The 21,948-nt window shown below is 46.7% G+C and overlaps 11 protein-coding genes across 11 annotated transcripts; 4 read left to right on the plus strand and 7 right to left on the minus strand.

Moving 5' to 3' along the window:
• Positions 1–968: 968 nt before the first annotated feature.
• Positions 969–2,618, minus strand: N7466_006821 (Zn(II)2Cys6 transcription factor domain-containing protein; the record flags this gene model as incomplete). The annotated part of the gene is made up of 4 exons (XM_057166210.1): positions 969–1,649; positions 1,724–1,879; positions 1,956–2,476; positions 2,570–2,618. The coding sequence occupies 4 exons, from the start codon at positions 2,616–2,618 to the stop codon at positions 969–971; spliced, it is 1,407 nt and encodes a 468-aa protein (XP_057019251.1).
• Positions 2,619–3,253: 635 nt separating this feature from the next.
• N7466_006822 (uncharacterized protein) lies at positions 3,254–3,876 on the plus strand (the record flags this gene model as incomplete). Its single annotated transcript, XM_057166211.1, has 2 exons — positions 3,254–3,666; positions 3,729–3,876. The coding sequence occupies 2 exons, from the start codon at positions 3,254–3,256 to the stop codon at positions 3,874–3,876; spliced, it is 561 nt and encodes a 186-aa protein (XP_057019252.1).
• A 679-nt stretch (positions 3,877–4,555) lies between these two features.
• N7466_006823 (uncharacterized protein) lies at positions 4,556–5,185 on the minus strand (the record flags this gene model as incomplete). The annotated part of the gene is made up of 1 exon (XM_057166212.1): positions 4,556–5,185. One exon carries the CDS (start codon positions 5,183–5,185, stop codon positions 4,556–4,558), a length of 630 nt encoding a protein of 209 aa, XP_057019253.1.
• A 2,436-nt stretch (positions 5,186–7,621) lies between these two features.
• N7466_006824 (O-methyltransferase) lies at positions 7,622–9,061 on the minus strand (the record flags this gene model as incomplete). Its single annotated transcript, XM_057166213.1, has 4 exons — positions 7,622–8,387; positions 8,472–8,598; positions 8,675–8,825; positions 8,891–9,061. 4 exons carry the CDS (start codon positions 9,059–9,061, stop codon positions 7,622–7,624), a joined length of 1,215 nt encoding a protein of 404 aa, XP_057019254.1.
• Positions 9,062–10,625: 1,564 nt separating this feature from the next.
• On the minus strand, positions 10,626–11,732 carry N7466_006825 (uncharacterized protein; the record flags this gene model as incomplete). Its single annotated transcript, XM_057166214.1, has 1 exon — positions 10,626–11,732. One exon carries the CDS (start codon positions 11,730–11,732, stop codon positions 10,626–10,628), a length of 1,107 nt encoding a protein of 368 aa, XP_057019255.1.
• A 947-nt stretch (positions 11,733–12,679) lies between these two features.
• Positions 12,680–13,125, minus strand: N7466_006826 (uncharacterized protein; the record flags this gene model as incomplete). Its single annotated transcript, XM_057166215.1, has 2 exons — positions 12,680–12,891; positions 12,948–13,125. 2 exons carry the CDS (start codon positions 13,123–13,125, stop codon positions 12,680–12,682), a joined length of 390 nt encoding a protein of 129 aa, XP_057019256.1.
• Positions 13,126–13,349: 224 nt separating this feature from the next.
• On the minus strand, positions 13,350–14,417 carry N7466_006827 (uncharacterized protein; the record flags this gene model as incomplete). Its single annotated transcript, XM_057166216.1, has 4 exons — positions 13,350–13,466; positions 13,490–13,768; positions 13,843–13,939; positions 14,308–14,417. 4 exons carry the CDS (start codon positions 14,415–14,417, stop codon positions 13,350–13,352), a joined length of 603 nt encoding a protein of 200 aa, XP_057019257.1.
• Positions 14,418–14,548: 131 nt separating this feature from the next.
• On the plus strand, positions 14,549–17,573 carry N7466_006828 (DUF3632 domain-containing protein; the record flags this gene model as incomplete). The annotated part of the gene is made up of 5 exons (XM_057166217.1): positions 14,549–14,957; positions 15,016–15,436; positions 16,581–16,663; positions 16,800–17,283; positions 17,351–17,573. 5 exons carry the CDS (start codon positions 14,549–14,551, stop codon positions 17,571–17,573), a joined length of 1,620 nt encoding a protein of 539 aa, XP_057019258.1.
• Positions 17,574–17,625: 52 nt separating this feature from the next.
• Positions 17,626–18,310, minus strand: N7466_006829 (uncharacterized protein; the record flags this gene model as incomplete). The annotated part of the gene is made up of 2 exons (XM_057166218.1): positions 17,626–17,795; positions 17,971–18,310. 2 exons carry the CDS (start codon positions 18,308–18,310, stop codon positions 17,626–17,628), a joined length of 510 nt encoding a protein of 169 aa, XP_057019259.1.
• Positions 18,311–20,432: 2,122 nt separating this feature from the next.
• On the plus strand, positions 20,433–21,405 carry N7466_006830 (protein kinase family protein; the record flags this gene model as incomplete). Its single annotated transcript, XM_057166219.1, has 2 exons — positions 20,433–20,746; positions 20,793–21,405. The coding sequence occupies 2 exons, from the start codon at positions 20,433–20,435 to the stop codon at positions 21,403–21,405; spliced, it is 927 nt and encodes a 308-aa protein (XP_057019260.1).
• Positions 21,406–21,489: 84 nt separating this feature from the next.
• N7466_006831 (uncharacterized protein) lies at positions 21,490–21,918 on the plus strand (the record flags this gene model as incomplete). The annotated part of the gene is made up of 2 exons (XM_057166220.1): positions 21,490–21,684; positions 21,736–21,918. The coding sequence occupies 2 exons, from the start codon at positions 21,490–21,492 to the stop codon at positions 21,916–21,918; spliced, it is 378 nt and encodes a 125-aa protein (XP_057019261.1).
• Positions 21,919–21,948: the final 30 nt, after the last annotated feature.

Genomic DNA, 21,948 nt, shown 5'->3' on the forward strand with positions numbered 1-21,948 from the left:
GAGTCTGTGTTTTGTACTCTATTTTGCTTATTTTTCATCCAATCAATATAATTCAATGCAGTCGACCATCTAGAAGGATGTGGGGTACGCCTTGGTATTTCAAACCCGGAGGCTTACATCAGTTGATATCCATAGTAGTTCATGTGTGCCCAGGTGGTCTTGGGTGTCAGATGCTGCAACATGCAGGGGCTTATTCGAAACTACTATGTACCAGTTGACGTGCACCGTGCAGGCCGTGATAGTGTCAGTCTTCCTAAAGTTTCAGCCCATTTTGATGCGGCCATGATTTTACCACATGCATGATACATCTTCTCTGGATAATTAGTCGGTCAATGGATTGCTCCAGCAAAAGAACCTCTGTAGAGTCATCTAAGTAAATCGCAGTGGAGTTTCTCTCGAGATCATATCCACGAAAAAATGATCCGTTAATTTCCGAATGTTCTATTCGGTCAAACCAGAAGATATTTCACCGGGGTTTCGCCGCTTCGAGTTCCAACGTTGAAATTCCGATATGTGTTATGTGACTATACCAAATTGATTTCCGAACATAGATTTCCGATGACGATCTTTCCAGTCGATGGCACTTCAGAACAAGACTCTTTATCCCTGTTGTAATAAGGAATATGAAGTCTTATACCAGTACACATCGCAATGACATCGCATAGCATCCTTCAACATCCAAATTCGAATGTAAACAGGGCAAACAGTGCCCCACTTCTAGGAGATGACAAATCAGAGGCCTTGAAAACATTTGATCGCTGGAATCCCAGGTTCAATCCGTGTGTCGAAATCTCTTGTTTTTGTTTAATCTTCTTTCAAATGTTTGTGGTCCGGGTATGGTGAACTACCATCCTATTGTGCTCTCATATAAACCAAATGAGTTTCGAATACGCCAGCTACAAAAAGAAAAACATTCACAGACATCATTTCAGTAGTACAACCTCGTTCCTATTCTTCATAACTTTCTCTTAGACCCTGTCGGATTTTGCCAAGAGTGCACCATCCTTCAAGCTGGATATGAAATGACGCATCGATGAGAAGTCCGGGCTTTTATATAACCCCACAAGGAACTCGATCTCATCCTCCAGACCTGATGTGTCACTCGAGACCAAATATGACATTGCTGTGACGAGCGGAAAGGGAATAAGATGCTGACGAAATATCCCAGATGCGGGATGCAGAAATAATGGCATACAATGTATAATATTCTGGCAACATTTCTTGGGTTCAAGTTGATGTGCACAGCCATCAGCTGCGAGCGAGGTTGGCAAAGCATCGGAGACGAGGATGCATATAGCCCAATAAATTGACTTCACATGAGCGACAGCGATTTCATCGGTACCTGTTCTCTGAGGGAAATGCCAATCGGAATCAGTGATAAAGTTGCTTGCACCAAACTTCATTTCCCAGTCGACGAGATTCTGTGAAATTTCAAGCACTTTGGATCGCACGTCCGCGAGGTAAAGTTTATTGGTGTCAGGGTCCATCTCGGCATTCATTTTGTCAATCGCCACATATATAGAGGGGATTTCCAACAGGATATCGATCAATAAGTCTTTCGGGGTCTTCGAGTAGTGAATCCAAGGCTCAGTCATCCATCGGGGCTGAGAAAGGACTGTTTCTTGTCGTGCTCTCATCGAATTCAAAGCCTGGATCGTACATAATATTAGTATTTTCGCCATTCGACTAGTTCTTCTTGTTCCTGAAAATTAGGTTTTCTTACATAGTGTAGTCTGCCATCAGCGAACAGCCTGTGCGCCGATCCAGTGGAGAAGACCAAGGGATCTCTTGAAAGAACAATAGCCAGATCGCCTGTTTGATGAGCTTTCCAGGTACGATATTGTATTGCATGACACTCCCAGTCATCTCCAAATAATGCCTTTGACATATATCAGCTTGTTTTTACGCCAATTCCACGGAATGCTGTGCCCATTTTCCAGAAAAGAATATCGTACCTCGTAGAAGCTGAATATTCGCGCCGCTCCAAGAGCTTCCACGCCATTACGGCTTCGGGGACCCAGCATTTTATTCATTTGACGCAAGGCAGTAGAATGTAGCCTACTTCCATGCTCTTTCATAGCTTGACCTGCATTCGTTTCGCGAGCTGCAGCACGAAGAGCAAGTGCACCAAAGGCAGTCCGCAGTAGCCTGCTACCCGGCAACAAATCACGAAGAACGTTAATGGACCCACCGAGAGACCTCCAGGTCAGATCGAACAAAGTTGCGCTTTGACCATTTGGTAAGTACCGGGCCCAAAATAGGTCTTCGAATCCCGATTCATATGCCGTGCGGGAGAGAGCTTGCGAGGCCGCCCCATAGCTTGCATTTGGAGGTTCATCGGGAATTTCAGGTGACGATCGAGCCTTTTCCTTGAACCCGTTGTAGTAGTGAATTGTAAATGGGGGATCGTAACCGTCGCAAGTGATACAAGCTTTCCTGCATTGTCCGCATATCGGCTCTTGGCGATCACACTGGCCTTGAGTCAGTGATTTTCAACTTGCTAAGTGGAAGACAGCAGCTTGCTAAGAATACCCATGCAAGATTTGAGCCCCACTTACACCTTTCTTACGCCTCCTGCAGGTACGGCAGCCCTTAGATCTCCCTGGCATGCCTACCATGACGAAGCGCGTCTCGATCGAATGTTATTGTTTGTTCCCATGCCAACCTAGCTGAGCACGGTTTCATAGCGCTCACTGCTGCGTGAAGTTGGTACACCGTACAACACGTGTAAAGGTGTGGCGATCACAACGTGGAGGAAGGGGACGCAAAAATTTCGTCTGTGTTCATGCGAAGGTCGTCCGTTCCCTCAACGGAATTTCTGTTCAGGGGCCTCCTCGACGTTAATCATGAACAAGCTTAAGCCTGATTTGGATGATTTTGCGCGGGATGCATTAGATCGGTGGGGGCAAGTGGGGGTAAGTGGGGCTCCTGGGCATGGCCTTTAACCGTTGGGGGCCGCGGATTCTCTCTCTGGCCAATCATAACAACGCGTCGGCAATTTGGCAAGCCAGCTTCCACGTATAGTTAGTAGGCGGCTCGTAAATCGGAAGTAGAAGTTCATCTCACTCGTACTGTTTGCTGTACAGACTAGACAGCAAATTTATCACTATCTCTCAAAATGGTACCTGAATAGGAGAGGCTAATCAAATAATGAATATAAAAGGATCCTTGTTGCCAGATTCCTTCCAACATTCATTTTCTCTTCACTCATCATTCTATCTCCAAGTTTCTGAGTTGCTTTCCATCGCTCATCATGAAGTTCAACGTCGGACTCCTACCTGTCGCCCTCTCATCCCTGCTTCTCACCTCTTCTGCCTCCTCGGTTGGAGATGTTTGCTGCAGAGGCGATGTTACCACCAGCAGCTACCATCAGAAAATGCTGGACCAGTACCTGTCCGTCTGGGATGGTGACTTGTCTCTTGTAAAGTCTACATTCCATCCGGATGTCAAACTGTACTCGGACCGGTTCCCTTCATCCACCGGAAATGGTAGCACTCTCACGGAAATCACCAACCGCGAGCAGTTCGCTGCCTTTGTTGAAAAGTCCCGGGATGGATGGAGCAAGTATACCTTTGATCCTATCCGATGGGTCAGCAGCGGTCACCAAATTGTTGTTCGGTGGAAGATGGAAGGTGTTCTTGGGAGTAACTTTACTCTCTTCCCTACGTGAGTAGTCTTGAATGACTCTTTATGCAATTCAAATGCAATGTTCTAATCCGAGTTGCAAGACCGCTGGCCGCTGGCTCATCAGTCACGTACAATGGTACAGACTTCCTCGTCTTGGATGAATGCACCGGCTTAATTCGGGAGGACTATATTGCCCAGGACCTCATCACCTATTTCCATGCCATGGGCTTGTCGGAAATCGCTGTTTGAGGAAAGGCGCGACAGGTATTGGATTATGGTTCAGCATGGTCACTGGCTGTGATAGATTTACAGCCAATACCTGGGCATGTGAAAATATAAATCTCAAAAAGGTGAAACTTGCATAAATCCGTGATTAGCCATAATCAATTGACAAACACCTTCATGACTTCACTTTCACCGCGAATTTGTACACATTCCATAGCTGTACAACCATTTGCGTCTTTAACACTCAGGTCGGCTCGGAAGAAATACTATCTACTAAGAGATAGTCATTATTTATTTTTCTAGCGATATCTAGTGGTCAACTGGTAACATTTGAAGTGTAAGCCCCCGAGCGTAGCGAGGGGTTTAGGCTTATAAATACCATATCTAAAACTCGTCTCACTAAGGCTTTACACCAGTTGACCAATTCGAAAGTAAGATATTAAGGTCCTAATGTATTTTCTGACCTAAGTATAGATTCTAGTATAGAACATCATATCTCGAAGCCGTAAACAAGTGTTCTATCTAACATTGAACGCGCAAGCTTCACAATTAAGTTCTAACTCTAGTCGTTCCAGGACTGAAGCCTCATTGGAAATGTGACCTAGGCACATGCAAACAGTCGATTCCATTTCACCCTGATAACATCCACATAGCCTCCCCCTAAACTTCTCCCTAGACCAAGACGAAAAGACCAACATGCCTTCTAGCAGGTGACAGAGTGCGCAGGGTACTTCGTGGGCTCAGCCGACAGTCGCAAATGACCCCTCCAAGTTCCGCCGCCATGGTTCATCTTGCAGCAACCACGAGTAGCACCAGAATCGTGCAGATAGTTGGCACACTTCTCGACAGCCTTCACCATAGTCTTCTTTTCGGCCGTGGTTTCACAGTTAGATCCGGTGGTTGTGGCTTCATAGGCATAACCCTCCACATAGCCATCGCCTGTGTCAGTACCCCACGTCAGGGTACAAGAGTTGTCGTCTGACTTGCTCTTCATAATCCCGGCGATGTATTTGTAAATCGAGACACCGGAATTAGCCGCAATGATCACCGTAGCAGTGCCGCCGATGACAGTCGCAGCTTCGGCGATCACAGTGATGGAGGTTCGTTTGGACAAGTCAGTCGTCTCCTCCTTGTCATAAAGGGACGCGTAGGCAGAATTGATCAAATCAAACTTTGCGCTCAAAGTCACATTTGAGTTAGACTCTTCGTCAATCCATTCTTCGTGCAATGGAGTGTAGGTCACTGTCTGACTTGTGCGGTTGTAGCCTGCAGAGCCCGGGCTCACAAAGCCAAGCGCGAGCAGGCAAGAGATGATTTTGTGGGAGTTGACCATTGCTCTGGTGGTATCCGTCAAATGAAAGGAAGATGGAAGTAGATGAATTTGAGATTCAGAGTATTTGAAGTGTGTTGAAGTATTTCCCTGAGCAGCGCGATCACTCCCCTTTTATATCTCAGCTTCTGAACGCCGTGCTAGACGTTCGCTAGTTTTGGCCGCACCCCGAAATCGAAATCCTTGCTCGCACTCTCTGGCGCTTTTCATTTGCTAGGATCAGTTAGTTTCTCCTAAATTACTAGAATTAGTTAGTTCATCTCCAAAACTTGGAATTTTTTCAGCAAGAACTCATGTATGCCAACCAGCCCCTAGTTAAAGATGTAAGATTGGAGCCGACGAAGTGGAGCTGATATGCTGACGAGTTACGCCGCCGAGTCGAATGATCGAAAAATTGATCTAAATGGCGAGAGGGTTACGCGTCTCAAGCACTAGCATCGTCTACCAGAATAATATCCCTTCGCTTCTGATATGTTCTGATTGGAGGCTAAGGGGAGGGGAACAGGTCGGTTGCAAGCTATGTTCATATTTCTTTACACAAAGCAAGAAGCAACAGAGTCGCGAATATCATTCAATGTTCTGACAATTGGCAATCAATTGTAACGGCGCCCTCAAAATCCTCAACAGTACTAGTGCTTCTAATTTGTACTATACTAATCCAGTGACATTTTTCTTGACTACTACCATACATGTAGTCTAGTGTATTATTGACGGTAAAAGGGAAGAACTTTGGTGGAGACGACTTTCATATTGCAATCATTGATTGGCTAGATCATAAGACAGTCTTCGTGCAAGGTATATGTTTGCGCGTCTCCTAATGCATCCCGAGGGTCATCGACCGCAGATTCTTGGATGGGAGACCCACATGTCGTCAACTGGTAAATGTGGAGGCCAGCTTGTGTTCAAACATTCTTTCTTTACTGGATGGTAATCGGCCCGACGTAAATTATCATTCACAAGAGCGTAGTATAAACAAGTAGGGGGACATTTGAATACAGTTGACGGCCAATCATCGCACGTAATCTCAAGCTGAAGGGGCTGTGATCAAGCAGCTTCTGGGTTACCTTTTTAGGGAAGTGGGCCGCAGATTCTACTTTGTTAGCGGCGTGCATAGCGTAGCAGCCCCGCGGGTGGGGGGCCTGGGTGGGGGGCCTGATTATTTCCTCAGCCTCTCCCCTTCGGCCCAAATCAGTCCCAAACCCTTTGAGAGCAGAAGGAGCTGCTGTTATCGACAATACTTATGTATGGCGGAGCACGATGCGGTAGCTTTTTCCAAAATATTTCAGCTGTCGTAAGCTCGCTTTAGCCTGGTTGATCCTTAGTGGTCTTCTAATAGCACACCCTTTGATCTCTAGTTTCTCATTCTTCTCCTCGATCAATTTATTAGAACAAGCCTTGAAATGTAAACATTAGATACTTCCTCTACAAGGCCATCCATAAGCTGTAGCACGTAAAACGAAGAGTAGGTCTTCATTTTTCATATTAAGGATTAGCATTAATCCGACGCAGTGTGACAACCAGGTCCAGTGTGGTCAATGCATTCGCAATAGAAATGGTGATGATGATGAATTCATTTGCCTAATGTAGCTCGCTCTATATAAACATTTGCTGCTATGCTGGAGTGCTGTCAAGCCCGCCGACAGCGGAAAGGTGGTGACCAGCCCATTGGTGACCTCACGAAGCTCATAATGCGAGCTTCCCGCTGGTCCCATCGAATGTAGAAACAAAACAACAAAATAACAAAGGAAAGCTGATGTGCAAGTGTTTCACCACTTGCACAACCATCCAGAAACGCTTTGTAGGTTGGCGATTTCACCACAAAGGTTTTGCCTCCCACCTCATTTTTCCTACATGCAGCGCGCTCGTCGCCTACCAGTCATAATTTGGAAGGCTGTGCTTAAGCTATAGAAAGCTAAGCCTAGTAGGGAAAGATTTTTTGCCTCTCTCCATACTGCCAATTTTCTAAGATCTTCTAGCGACGGGCCGCCCTTGAATACCATGCCAGGTGGCTCCTTACAGAAGACGGCTCAGCAACCTCTGCCACAATATTCGAATTTGCCGAATTTTCATTGTCACTCAACCTTTCTTTTCAAGCCACTATGCTAGGCCTCAATCCAATTAGATTAAACCCAGTTGCCAAGGTGCAAGTGACTTGGGCTAGATAATTCGATGCGCATGCCCTCGAACAACTTTTTCCGGAACTCTGACAGTCAACAGCGAACATTCTGGCCAATAAATTGCAGAAGCTGGCCACCACCAGGAGCGTCACGACTGCAAGCTAAAGACGACTGGTCTCGCGTCAGCTACTGATTTCTAACCCCGCTCGTCTTTTAATTACGTGGTCTAATACTGTACAAGTTTAACAAATAGACTGTAGTTGCACGATAACATTGGAAGAAGATGAGAGGGGTTTTCTCTTTCACAAACTGTCCCAACTTTCTATTTAGACGGAACAGCCTCAAACAAGGCATTAGATCCAACCCCCTGGTTATCCGCCCGCCATACCTTGACGACCTTGAAATGGGCGCGCTCCAGAAGACTCAGCCACTGCTTTTCTGTACGCTCCAGGGACGAGAACATGGTCATCATGATGAGATCGACGCTGGCATTGAATCGGGGAACGCTGATCTCGGGAATAGTATTCTCGTTGATCAACAGCACGGAATCTTCAGCCATCGCCTCCCGGATGCGCTGCAGGGCCTGCAGGGCCTGCCTGTCAGGCCAATCATGCAGCACAGTGCGCATATAGTAGGCCTTGGCGCCGCGGATGGGCTGTGGGTCGAACATGCTGTAACTCTGGGTCTCAATACCCTGGGCAAGCGGGGCCTGGATATCACGGATAACCTCAGGCAGATCCTGTACAACTAGGCGGCCGGTGGGATTCTTCTTCTCCTTAAAGCGCATAAGATCATGACCCTTACCACCACCAATATCAACCAGCAGCACACGGTCTGTGTCACTAGCCAGTCGCTCCTCCCAGGGGTAGATGTCGTACCACTGCTCGCCCTCCACCGCCCGGTTGCCGGTCTCCATCACCATATTAAAGGCATGCTGCTCGTCCGGGTGCTGCGCCAGCCACTCAAAGTGGTGCAATTTGGTATCGTACGCCCTCTGGAACGGGGTATCGTAGGCGTTATCCGGGTTCTGGTACCCTCTTGCTTCTAAGAATTCGTGGCTATGCGCCGTGGCCCGTAAGATCATATGGCTAGTCGAAATAAATCAAAACAAATCAGCCACACCCGCTATTCATTCCAGCTTCTTGAAAAAGATAAGGACCAGGGCCATCTACAAGTTTTTGATCACCTCACAAGGCGGAGTGCCAGTCGCAAACCCTAGCGCTAAGGCCTGAGGTTGGTATTTGTCAACTCCAGTTTCGCTGAAGAGGCGATTGGCGCTCAGGAGCCGCATGATCCGCACTGTAAAGTGGAGGGGCCGATTGGTGAGTCCATAGGTCCCAGGTTACCAATTGTTAGAAGGAGAAGAGCCACTTACCCAGCAGGTCTTTATCGCCCTTGGTCTTTTCGTTCAACTCGTCAACAGTCAACTCAGCACCGCCGGCAGCAGCAAACGCATCAAAAACTCCCATCCCAATCGCAATTCGGATCGTAACTAGGGGATGGGCCTGGGGCAAGCTCGGAATGGGCTCTAGGTCAGCAAAAGAATCCCTGATAAAGTCCCCCCCCAGACTGGCTCAGGGAAATGTCTTACCGCCCAGCACATGTTCAGAAGCCACTGGATAGGTGATTCGACGGCCCCACGCAGTTTTTCCAATGCGTCGAGGAGCTGGAACCGCGTCGGGTCCGGAATATCGTCAGTTGGAGATATCTTTAACAGGGCTCCATTGATAGCAGCTGTCAGATCGGCAAGACTCTCAGCCATTGTTTATAAAGAGGAAGAATAATAGGAGGAGAAGGAACAGGGAGTTGTTCAGGAAAAAACTGTTCGAGCCAAAGAATTGTTGGTGCGGAATGATAGCCAACCTGTAAGATATTTATATTGGCCCATCACCTCATGTCGGTCTGTATAACGCTTCATAAATCTTCTTTCTCTTCTCGTCCGCTGTCGCAGCTGGCATAGCCGGGTGGGGTATGGGAGAGGGGAGAGGAGGTCCGTGGGCTTCTTTGATTCGGCTTGTTGGAGCTCCTGTCATCCTAATACGGGCTACTAACTCATCTGGGTTAGACCTGTATCTATAAACGGATATTAACTCCAGGAACTGTCAAACGACGTCTTGTAATACAACTATCTTACAGTTATACTTCAACGCGGTTGTCGGAAATCTAGACGCTAATCCTAATGTAGTAATTCGATCGCACTCTACTTAGCGCGTGGGGCTGTTTTGGTATGGTATGAAGGACGAAACTCTAATAACTATGCGACCAAACCAATGACGTGACTCAGCCTTACTCCATAGAATGACTAATAACTATGTGAGATCTGTTTAGTTAGTGTAGTGGGGAAGTACGTCCTTACATATCGTTACGGTTTCCTGACATGCCGTTACGGTACAGTCAGCACTGTCATTACTGTATAGTTAGCGGCTGTAGTGACTAGATTGGAATACACACTCCTACACATCTCTCATTTGACCCCTAGATTGTTGTTTTAGGCATTAGCCTCGGCATTGTCCACTGTTGGATCGACCCGTGCACTTTGATGGCACAGCATAGCGTTCCCCTCGTTATTGGTTAGCGAATTCTGTTGACACATCAAAATGCCTCCGTTGACTAGCCGAGTAACGGGTCAGTGCTCGACCAATCACCGCGCCTAATCTTCAGGTCTTCTGTGGCTGAGGGCCAAATAGTGCTACTTCAATACTCTTTTAGGTAAGTTGGTGCAGATCTCATCGAAACTGGGTAGATTTAGCATATTCTCTTGAAGATTGTGAGGCGTGCCGTGCTCCGCTTTCATTCAGTTGTTGCAGCTTCAAACTGTATCAAGCCTGTTATACTCGTTAGTCCAACAATTGAGTCTTCGGGGTCATTTGACAATGGTGCCCGTCTTTTATTACCCGTGTGTGCTAGCGTACGTACATAGATCCTTTACTCCTCCTGGGAAACTTTCCCGCAAAGTGCTTTGTCACTTCAGACTAAGCAAGATACTGCTTTAGATTTTCTTTCATTCAAAAAAGTAGATACGACTCTTTTAGTCGAGGCCGTACTTTGCCTTATGGTATGCCTTATGGTATGATGGAAAGATTCTTCCTAGAAACAAGCGAGAAGGGATAGGTAGCTCTTTCAGGACAGGCAGGAGTCAATGAGGTAAACGTCTGGAATGAGGAATCAGTCAGATAGCCTACTGCTCTTTTTGAGGCTATTATTGTTGAAAAGAGGACGGTAAAATCAATTCGTACATTATCTTCACCCCGTTTACTTCGTTCACCTGGTTTATTCATATCGGCATGGGGATAACAGAATAAGCTTTCAGATATAGGCATGCAATCTTAAGAACATTTGGAAATCAGTTCAGTTCCGCGAATGAACGACCATTTCGTCACCCGCTGCTTTGACTCCAATATGTCAAATAGAAACCTGGATAATTCCTCTTCCATATCAGCATCTATAATCGAGCTGTATAATTGACCATGAGTCCGCAATTCTGCTTTCAGATAACTTAAAGCCATCGAGACAATCAAATTAGAATTAATGATCCCCTCGCAATGAGGCCAGGTGTGTAAGGTGTAGATTGCCTGCAATCGAATTGAATAGTCTGGACACTGCGAGGCTACCACCCATAAACCTGGGATAACGCCGTAGTCTAAAGTAAAGGTTGGGCGATCGAAACACTTGGCTAAAAATGCCTGATGTGCCGATAATAGGCTCATATATTCTGGTGTTAAGCTTGCAGGTACGGGACCTTTGATGAGACAGGTCTTTAAACTGAGGATCTGTCCAAGACTCTGGAGTTGAAGTAGATCAACACCGAGTTTGTCACGGCCACGAAGGGTGTGATAGAAGTCGCGATAGAATATCCTCAGATGTTGTTGGAATTCATAATTCAGGGACAGAATATGTTGCTGCTTCTGGAATAACTCGTTGTATCCTGCTGCAATTTCAATAGCGGAGGATGGCCAGCATCGGGCGAGAAATGGGATACCCATGTTCAAGAGAAGAGTCACGCTTTGGTGCACATCTGATATACTTTCCATTCTAGAAAAATGGTCTATAGTATGCATGCCATCATTAATGAATAAAAATGGAGTGCCAGGCCCGAAATGGGCGGATTCGATATCGAGTCGTTCGAAGATATGGACCAGATGCATACCAATTATTGAATGATAGTCCTTTGTCTCTTTGAGGATGCGAAGCCCACTATGTAGATGTTGGAAGGCCTTATCATACTGTCCTAGTAACAACTCGGACAAGACAAAAAGCAGGCAGCATATCAATATAACTTCCCGGCCCTGAGGGTCGTTCGACTGACGTTGGGAGAGATGGGTATAGGCTCGCGAGGCCTGCTGAAGTGCGAAGCGATGACGAGCCCGCTCAAGATTTTCCCCAGATAAGCGCATTTCGTTCGCGTCCGAGTCTTCGTGAACGGCACCAAGCATATTGGAGGCATGATACACAGCAGGGTCGACATGACTCATCTGCAAGATAATTTTCTGCCAGACAGGAGAGTTGAAGAAAGCTCCAAGGCCAGGAATGGAGCAATGTAAAAAGTATGAAAAGCATCGTCGCTCGTCTATGGTAGTTACCCACCTTTTTTGAGGGTAAATACATCGGGTAAATGAGAGAGCTCGCTTCCTCACGGGCAAGCGATCATAGCCATCGCATATACTTTCGGTTGATTCTGACATTTGTGGTCGACTGGAAATTTGGAGCTCGAGAGAATAGTTGTCGCCTTTCTCATTAACGCTATGGCTCAGGTCGCCAGCGGGAGGGCGCGAGTGTTTAGTTTGGGCCAAGGCCGCCTCCTTCGACTTCTTCGACTTCTTCGCCCTTTTCTCGATGGATCGAATTATAGTATGGTCTGTCTGATCGCGGAAAATGAGTTCCCAATCATCTCGGTACCCGGGGCATTTGTCGTGCCGGCGAGTGCACTGTCCGCAATAGGGAATCTGCTGGTCGCACTATACAGGGACAGGGCAATTAGCCAACCTCGTGAACGCTCGAAACCATAAAAAAAAAAAAAAAAAAAAAAAAAGAGAACACCGACTCGTCGCTTGAAAGTCCGGCAAATGCCACAACCTCTAGAGGCTTTTACGCGAGACACATTATGCGGTGACATAGATTAGGAGGTATCTATTAGTAAAGTAGTGACCAGGGGAAGTGGAAAGAGGAGAAAAAGGGGATTACTAGTAGTTATGAATTTCATAGCGAGTGCTGACTAACCTAGTCGAAGGTAAGTTAGATTAACGCAATTCGCAAGCGGGTCTCTCGCAAGGCTCGCCGCTCTTTCCTAACCTCTTTCTGTACTTCAATGCAAACCAGGTGGATGTCCCCCCCCCCCCCCCCCCCAGCACTAGAAGAAATGAAACAATTTTCTTGTCGACGATTACATAAGCTGCGTGGTGGGCTCGTCTGCTGAAGCCAATACAGCAATACTGCAGCGGAAGGTCATTCCACAAACGTTGGAACGGGCGGCGCAGTCTAGCGCGACTTTCGAGGCAGAGAAGACATCGTTCATCCACTTCACGAGGATCAATCGGTGACGCCAAATTCCCGTTCTCCCGTTACACGTGAAAGGAGCGACTGTCGCCGCAGCGCCTGAAGTTAAGATTCTCGGCGTGATACTCGACCAGGGGTTGCGGTTCAAGTCACACATCGGAAAGGCTGCGGTTCTTCATGAGAGTCCTTCTTGCTTTCGCGACTGCGTGAGATATTTCCTTCGGTAGCTCGCCAGCTCTTCATCTCCACTGTCGCGTCGCAAATTGCGCCTTCAAAAAATGCGACAGCTGGACTTCGCCGAGGGTTCTCAGCAGTTTCGGAGCCGTGCGCCATGAGGGCAGCCTAACAATGAAAGAGGCAATGGGCCACGATAGGCCGTGATGAGGCTCCAGGTTCGCAGACTGTTCCTTTCTTCAATATGTAAGTTTTAATTGACATCTGGATGTTATCTGACATCAAGAACTCCAGGGCTACCTAGTTGATTATCTAGTTTTATTACGCATCAACCGAATGGAGTAGATTGCAATTTTGTTTTAAGAATAAATGTTTGTTATGCTCTATATGTTCGTGTGTCGCCTATAGGATTCTTGACCTTGCTCGTTTTTTTCATAAGTCAAAACAGATAACACAGCTATTGCCATAACATCGGCACCTGTTCGCAAAGTGGTTTGAATCTGAGGTGCAAAATAAGACGTACGATTGACAGGTGCATCACTCGGCGCTGTGTTTCCAGGGCTTTATCCCCAATCCACACCCCAATCCACGGGTACAGTCTTCCAATCTCATCGATGGGGGAACCAATCGTCCTGACCTTGTCTGGGTTGCACGCATTGTTGTTCCATTGGATATTGTCATAGTTTTCGAGGATATGCGGGCATGAAGACTTTTTATTGATGTCCTTGCCAGCGGTGGCGATTTGCTTGGCGGCATATTCGTGGATTCTGGCCGTCTTGCCATCGACGGTGCGTTTGAGGGTCTTTCATTGGTATTAGCATTGCTGTGCGACTAAAATCTTTGGTGAAATGTGCTTCAGGTAAGCAGACAACCTACCCTGCCTGTATTGTGTGAGCTTGTTGGTTCTTGGTCTGGGATAGCCAGGGTAGATCCAGCAAGGAGGACAAAGAGCACATTGGCCTTGATGAGAATCCTTATGAGATGATGAGATGATTGACTTGATTTTGCTGTTCGAAATACTGAAGATCAGTGATGAGATTTGTGGCAGAATTATTACACTGTAGATCTGGGGAAAACGAATGGTAATGAGGTGGAGAAGGAAACAACTCTGTGGTATTCTTCTCAAATAAGGGGGGTGGGGATGGAAAGAAGGTAGGAAGGAAGGAGGAAAAGAGAGACAAGCTCTCACTTCCCCAGACTCGTTATACAACACCCGCTGCACTCAGACGTAGGTCCAGGAGCAGACCATGTGATCCACATTCTGGGAGTCGCATGGTTCACTTGAATCACTTCTCCTGACAAATTGTTTAATTGTTGATGCCCTGTCTCTTCTTATGCAACTTGGAACCGACAAAGAGCATTTTTTCTTGGCCCAGAAGAGCCTGCCGTAGGACCGAAACGCCTTCACGAAGCATCATCTGCCTTGAATCAGCCTTACCGTAGTGGGCCATGACGCTATGCAAAGCTAAATTAGGAGATTTGGGGCTAAGTATAAAGGAGCCCTACACGGCCCCAGGCGGACTTCTAGCATTTTCTCTTCTTCAAGCACAATTTCTTCTCCATAATCACCACCTGCATTATCATGATCGCCTCTAACCCCCTCAATCTGGACCTCGAGTCCCTACACGAGCCATCCAACATAGAGTACGCAGTCTTCTCTCTACTGGCAACATATCTCCCCGAAACCTCCTCCATCACTCCAAACCAAGCAGCAGAACAGGTCAATGCTCTACTCCTTTCTCACCGCTCGGGGCCAAAAGAAGAAAAACAGTCAACAGCCAGTTTTCTATTTGAATTCTGGGAGTTAATGTTCTGCATCGCTCCACAGTTGGATTACCAACATGAGCCAATGCAGCGCTTCATTTCTCTCGTTGAAGCGTTGAAAAACTTGCCTGAAACGGTTGTTATTCAGGATGTGGGCATTTACGATGGCCAACCTGTATGGCGAGATGGGCTTTATTTCGGACCGACGCTGCATGAGCGGTGGAACCGTATGTCATTCTCTGCATATCCAACCGTGGTGTTCTTGCAATGCTCATAGTAAAACAGGAATCCCTGAAAACAGCCCCCGGGAGGATCTCTACGCCTTCCGCTGGCGAAACATGAACGGCCTCCTAGCTCACTTCACTAACCACAACCTATGCACCAATGACTTCCGTGCCCTTGCTTGCATAACCAATGCCCTTGAGGAGTTTGGGAGAAAGAAACCCAAGACCCCGATAAACCATCGTGTGCCCGCTGCTGCGATCTGGTTTGTTCTTTGTCCATCGGTGATCTACCTGGCTTGTCAGAGACAGGAATGTGCGGATCGCAAGTTTTCTGGCGAACTTTGGAAGGGCGAGCCGCAGCAGGGGTACTCAATTGCTCGGTGGAACTTCTGGAGGAAGAGGTTTGGAGAGGTGGAATGTCATTCAGATGCTACAAAAGAGACCAAGAAGGCTTGCAGAGCTGCCGTAGATGGGATGAATAGGTATGCTAGTGGCATTGAATGCCTTTGACCTGTACTATGGGAGGCTCACCCATCAATGCATATGATTCACACTAAATAGTCAGAATTAAAACCTCTCTCAACAACCGCAAATATCAATTGATTGTTAATTCATCATTCGGCGTCACTTTCCCGGCTAAAACTACATAGAAAGCTAATATGCGAGGGTTTGAATGAATCTGACCAGATGTTGCTGCGAATCAGCGCCGCGAATTGTTATAGGAGTTTACTAGTACTCACCTTTCGAACTCTCTTCCTTATTCCCTCCTTAGCTTGGTTTTTCTCGTTAAGAATGCACTCGTTTGGAAACTAAACCTTATGACTTGGCCCACGACACGAATATAGCAACTTGAATCAATGTTGGATTGACTTGTTGACCTATTGGATTACTGAATGGTCTGTATATCTTGATAGAAAAAGGATTAGAAAGATGGCTAGAAAGATCTAGTCAGATGGCGAGAAATAGATTGGGCAAGATATATGGAAGCAGCGAGCTTAATAGCAAACAAATAACCCCTTTAGTGAAGTATATAGCACTATAGGAAGCTTCGATGCCTTTTATAGTAAGGAACTCAATACAGAAACAGGTCATCTAGATCCTAAGAGAGGTCGGGCTTTTTTGAAGGGTTTATTAAAAACTTAAAGCCACAGCCCTAGAGGGTAAAAAACAACCCTTTTACTACGAAGTCTAGTTTTCTGTCCTCCGCACTATTTCAATATTCCGAATTGTCTTCCTACCTATCCTCCTACCTATCCTCCTACCTATCCTCCTACCTATCCTCCTACCTATCCTCCTACCTATCCTCCTACCTATCCTCCTACCTATTCTCTTACCTATCCTCCTAACTGTCTTTCTAACCATCTTCCTGGCTATGGTTCTTAGTGAAGAGGAGAGCTATAATATAAGAGCCATTGAGCAGTAAAATAAAAGGGTATATAAGAATTCTCTGTGATGGGAAGGAATATTATGCGTAAGTAATAGTATGTTCAGTGGAAATTGAGAAAGTTGATTAATGGCCAAGAAACCCCAACTCGTCTGAGAATTCAGATGACCTGTTTCTGTATTAAACTCCTATAATAATCGGAACCAATTTGGGAAGTCCCGCTCCCGCTCGTCATGGTGTAGTAGTTTCTTCTCCAACTCTCGTACGTTCTTTCCCCTTCCGGGCATTTCCAGCCCTCCGCTCAATTACCGAGGATATGCGGAGAGTGAGTGCAGATATCGCCCAAGACCAGATATCGGTACCTCACGTTTACAGCGATCTCGACCCACAAACCCCCCTCGATGACCTTCTCTATCGCACCAAACAGAGACACCTGATGCGGCTATAAGTTCAATCCCCAGAAGGCACCGAAGAGACGGAGATCCAGTGGTCCAAGTTGAATACCTTATTTCAGGCTCAATTGAAGCGGCAAGTCGTCGCACAGCGCACCGCCCAGTCTCAGGCAGTCGCTTTACCTGCCGCAACGATCGCTGTCATCAAGAGCGAGGCCGGGCTCTGCAACACCGACCTTGGATTTCCGACAGAAATCGGCATTTACACAGAACTATCCAACAAGTCGCCATGCTGGCGCTCTCTTTTGATCAACATGTACTGGAGGATATTCCGACAGGCTGCAGTTTGGGAGCTTTTCTGTCGCCTTCTTTGCAAAAAGCTGATTGACCTCGACTGCCTGACAGTCCCGATTAATCTGTTTAAGCAATCGGAGCATACAAATCTTGTGATGCGCTTCTTTCACTGCTTTCCCTACATTAGTCAGCTCGCTGTCGAGGGACTTGTGACCAACATCCCTTGCCAGGGTGGATCATGGCTCATGGAAATTACGTGGTAAGTCGCATACGCCCAACCAGTGCTTTGTGTTTTGTGACAACACACTAATTACTTCCTTTCAAAGGCTCGCAACCGCAATTTCTCGCCATGGAGCTCACCTGCCTGACCTCCTCGCCGCGGTAGAATCAAGCAGTATCTTTGGCGAAATCGACATAGGCCTGTACAACGCGTTCAAAAAGGAAGACATGCCCAACACTCTGGAATCTCTCGAACAGAGCGGGATAAAGAAGGCTTTCCAGATAATCGTCATCCCAATATCTTCTCATTTTGGCTTCCCCATGGCCTGAGCGCAGATCGGGCTCAACGCTACACGGATTGCCCCAGAATCTGATCGGATTTTCAATACTCCTTTCTGATGCTCTGCGAAGTGAGGACCGTCCTTCCCACTTGGACTTCCAAAATGTACACATCTCTACGAACGCAGCTGGGCTGAGAGAATTGGATTTCGCTAGTGCTGATGAATACCACAATGATGACGATGGCCTTGACGATGGTGATGACGATAATATCTGGATGATTCCTGGAGGCGTCGTTGATGAGCGGTGATGTGCATTATCTTGCGCATGTGGAAAACTGTCTGTCACCGTTTCCGGGTTTTGATCGGCAATTATGATTCTGGCTATGAAGTAAAAATAGTTCTGAAAAAAAAGAAAAAAAGAAACAACAAAGCTATCCCGCCTTCACTCCCTGTCATCTCCTCCTTTTCAATTTGCTTCTCTGCCAATCCATCCTCCTTTGCTTGTTTTATTGCCTCTTTGATGAACCGTCGCTGCGCCTTGTTCTTGTTCGCCGTCTCCGCCGCGTCCTGGTAGGCTTGTTGTTGATTCCTCGATACAAACGGCTTGAGATGATCCAGATGGTACTTGCCCACCCTTAATCCGGTTACCAGATCTTCAAGGAACACTGACTTCCCTCGAGGTAACACTCGTTGTACCCGATACGGACCAGCCCACCTTGTCTCTAGCTTTCTCCCATGAATTTGATCGAGGACCACCTTCCGCAACAGGACCAGGTCTCCCTCCATGTACATCCGTTCATCCGGCTGATTCGTCGAGGCTTTGGCATTGAAATGCTCCCGTACCTTGTCCCGCACCCCAATCTTATCCGTTTTGTCTGTGTTCTGTGTTCGTCATCGATTTCTTGGTGTGAACCAATTGTTCCGAGTTGTTTCTTTGTGGTCTGTGGTTCTTTCAAATTGGAAATTTGTTAAAGAGCAAAACTGACGTGAAGAGCCTACTACGGCGGCCGATAGAGGCCACCCCTAGGTCACATCCCAATTTCAACTTTCCGACCGGCAGAAAGTAAATTACGAGTAATTCCAAATTCATGTTGGTTTTTGAACTCCATTATGTTCAGCGCTGCATTGTACATTAAATCCTTGAACTCTATCATATATAATGCTATATTAAATTAATACTCTCCAAATCTTTCTCTAGGTAGATTATCACAACAACAGGCAAGAAAGAGAGGCTGAGATCCTAGTCATGTAATCCATTCTTAAGTCTATTCTCAAGTCTATTCTCAAGTCTATTTGTTACGCAACGCTCTGTGGTCACAGTGAGTATCGTTCGTTAGGGCTTCTACTTACCAAGTAGACACTCAATCCTTGAGTCGTCGATTCGCAACCGTACCGTTGCCAGTTGACGTTAGGCCTTATACGGACTCGGGTCTATAGAATAGACTCAAAGGGGTTCTGCGTTCAAGAGGGTGTCGCCTAGTCAAGCTATACTTGGGGTCTGAGTCAAGGGACTAGAGACCAAGGATACCTCTCCTAGTAGGGGTTTGTCTTGTACGAAACTGATAGGTGAATGAACTGTTGGGTTCCAAGTAACAATGTATGGATTGATCGTGAAGAACTAAATACATGTGGGTAATGACTGTCCTTATATACTAAGTCCTTCCTACTCCTCTAGTGACTCCGGGGGTAGATCTGGGAGTCGCCGCGTATACCCCGCATATACTCCTGGAGTCGACACGGGGGTATATAGTCACGTGACCCTTGTCTTCGTGAGAGCCTGTCGTTCCTAGGATCCCCCTTCTTCCTTGTAAACCATGGCTTATCGTAGGATACTCCTTATCCTGCGATGAGCCTTGTCCTGGGGTAATGACCTATGGTTCCCACCTGTTATTCTGTATTGTCTGGGTACAGCGGAATGGCCATGGTTCCTGAAACCATGCCTTTCACGTGACCTGTATGTCAGACTGGTCGATTGGGTCTCGCTGACTCTCAAGTCGGTGCGCCCCATGTGGGTCCGTAACACTATTCTCAAGTCTATTCTCAAGTCTATTCTAAAAGTGACCCGTATTTAGATCAAATCCGTTAAGATATTGCTATATATGATAAATACAATACAGGCGGGAAACAGGGCGGTGAAGTTGGAAATTGAAATTGGGATGTGACCTAGGGGTGACTGGCCTCTATCGGCCGCCATAGCCTACTTTACGACAGCAAGTTTGATGCTTTATTCTTACATGTTTTATTCTTTCTCGTGGTTTCACCAGTCGTATGTAGTATTTTTAATCAGTTATTCTCGTGTGTTCCCATCCTTCTTTCCAACCGTCCTTGCAAACGTCCTTGCAACCATCCTTTCCTTTCAACCGTCCAAATGTCTTCGTATGTTTCTTTAAGCATCTATATGCTATTTAGCCACACAATGCTTATTTGAGTGATCTGGAGAGATATTGGATGGCATATCCAACGTTAGCCCACGAGACTGTTGGATCCCTATAATATCGGGATCTTGACTACAAACCATGATATTGACCATGCCAATTATTACCTCAAAACTCCAATTACTAGCTTGGTTCACAGTATCGCGAATTTCGCGTATCAGAGGGTTTTGCATTACAGGCACGTGCCGTATGTACTACTGCATACGGGAGTCGGGACTCAATGATTATGCTGCTGTTGTTTGAGCAGTTTGCAAGACACCTCGACCCTGGCTTGAAGACAACACCTTCCTTTGTCTCTATTTCGTTCTCATAAAACACTCTTCGAGCACATCTCTATAACCTTGACGAGCATTTGTAATCACGGTTTCAACTTTTTTTTTCATATCTGCGATATTGTCTGTATCATTTCATTTTCTCCAAAGTACCTTCGGTCTTTGAAGTTCCTCTCCCAAATTGGGAGAAGCCAGACGATGATGAGTGCTGTGGAGACTCTGTCAGGTATGGCGGGCGATACGAACGCCACGTCAATCACGGAATGTCCAGGTGCCATAATCATCGAAAAAGAGGACCCGGTCCCGTACGAGCCTCTTCTTGGCGAAATATTGGGTGAAGGCTCAACTTCCCGTATCGCACGGGTGGCGCCAGGCGTCATCATCAAATATCCACGATTTTCTTGGTGGCATTCCAAGAAAACGGCTGATAAGTGGTTCGTTCAAGACATGAAGCGGAGTTTTGAGGTGGAAGAACGACTTCTGCAAATCCTAGGACTACATCCAAGAATAATAGAGTCCGTACCCCCCTCACTTCTTGAGACCAGTAATTGACTTCTTCAGGTTCAAGGGCGTCTCAGAAGACCCATTCAGATTGTTATTTACCGAAGCAAGCGATGGGAATTTACAGAACTACATTGACCAGCATTATTCTGGCATCGATATGTCGCTACGATTTAAGTGGCGCACACAAGCCGCGGAGGCGATCCAATTCATTCACCAAAAAGGTGTGATACACTCTGATCTTCGACCCGAGAACTTCTTGCTACACAAAGCCACCGGGAACAAGCTCGATCTTCTGCTCTGTGACTTCGGGGGGTCGACAAATGGAGAAATAGATGGTGGCCATTTGCCCGATGCTGGATTTTTTAATCCATGCGATCCGCCAGAATCGACGGCAAGCACGGACATTTTCAGTCTTGGTTCCATTTACTATACGATAATGACTGGCCATTGGCCCTACCGGTCTCCAGGTCCGTTCAAGTCTCTGAAGGAGATAGAGAAATACCAAGAGCTGGTAGACGACCTCTTTGCCTCCAAAAGGTACCCGCCAGTCGACGGGTTGGAAGCTGGAGTTGTGATACAAAGATGCCGGACAGGAGAATACTCTGACTTGAATGCAATTATTGCAGATCAGCGCTGGCAGTTCGAGACTCTGATGCAATGCAAAGAATGACACGACTTTGAATAAAATCCTGAAGTATGCGGTTATTCTGCACCCAATCAAGTGCCATCAATCTGAACTAGTGTGTCATAATCAATGCCCATTCAATGCCCCCATCGAGAGGAAACCTCAGCCCTTCATACGCCTATTGCTCACCACCTCGTTCTCATAAGTCTCTCTCGCATCGCAAGCTTGAACTTCGATGCCGGTCGTGGATCTGATCGATCATGGATTCGGGCAGCCATATCTCCCGCGTTTCTACTAGGGAAAGTTTTTAATCACACCATCCCGGTAAGTAACAGAATAACGGCGACCAGGAAGCTACCAATCAAGCTTCTAGAGGTACCCAAACTCGCTGCCAGTGATGAAGAAGTCGCAGCTGGGCTTGCAGAAGAGACAGAACTTGATACTGCAGATGTAGCAGTATGTGTCGCGCTGTTTGATGTCATGGAAATAGAAGCCGATGTGGCCGACGATAATGTCGCACTTGCTTCAGCTTCGAAGGAGCTAATGATTGATTCATAAGCTTTTTGCTCCTTCAAAACGATACTAACG

The sequence above is a fragment of the Penicillium verhagenii genome, assembly GCF_028828195.1.
Source record: "Penicillium verhagenii strain IBT 33310 chromosome Unknown utg000007l_segment0_segment0, whole genome shotgun sequence".
NCBI classification, from domain to species: Eukaryota; Fungi; Ascomycota; class Eurotiomycetes; order Eurotiales; family Aspergillaceae; genus Penicillium; species Penicillium verhagenii.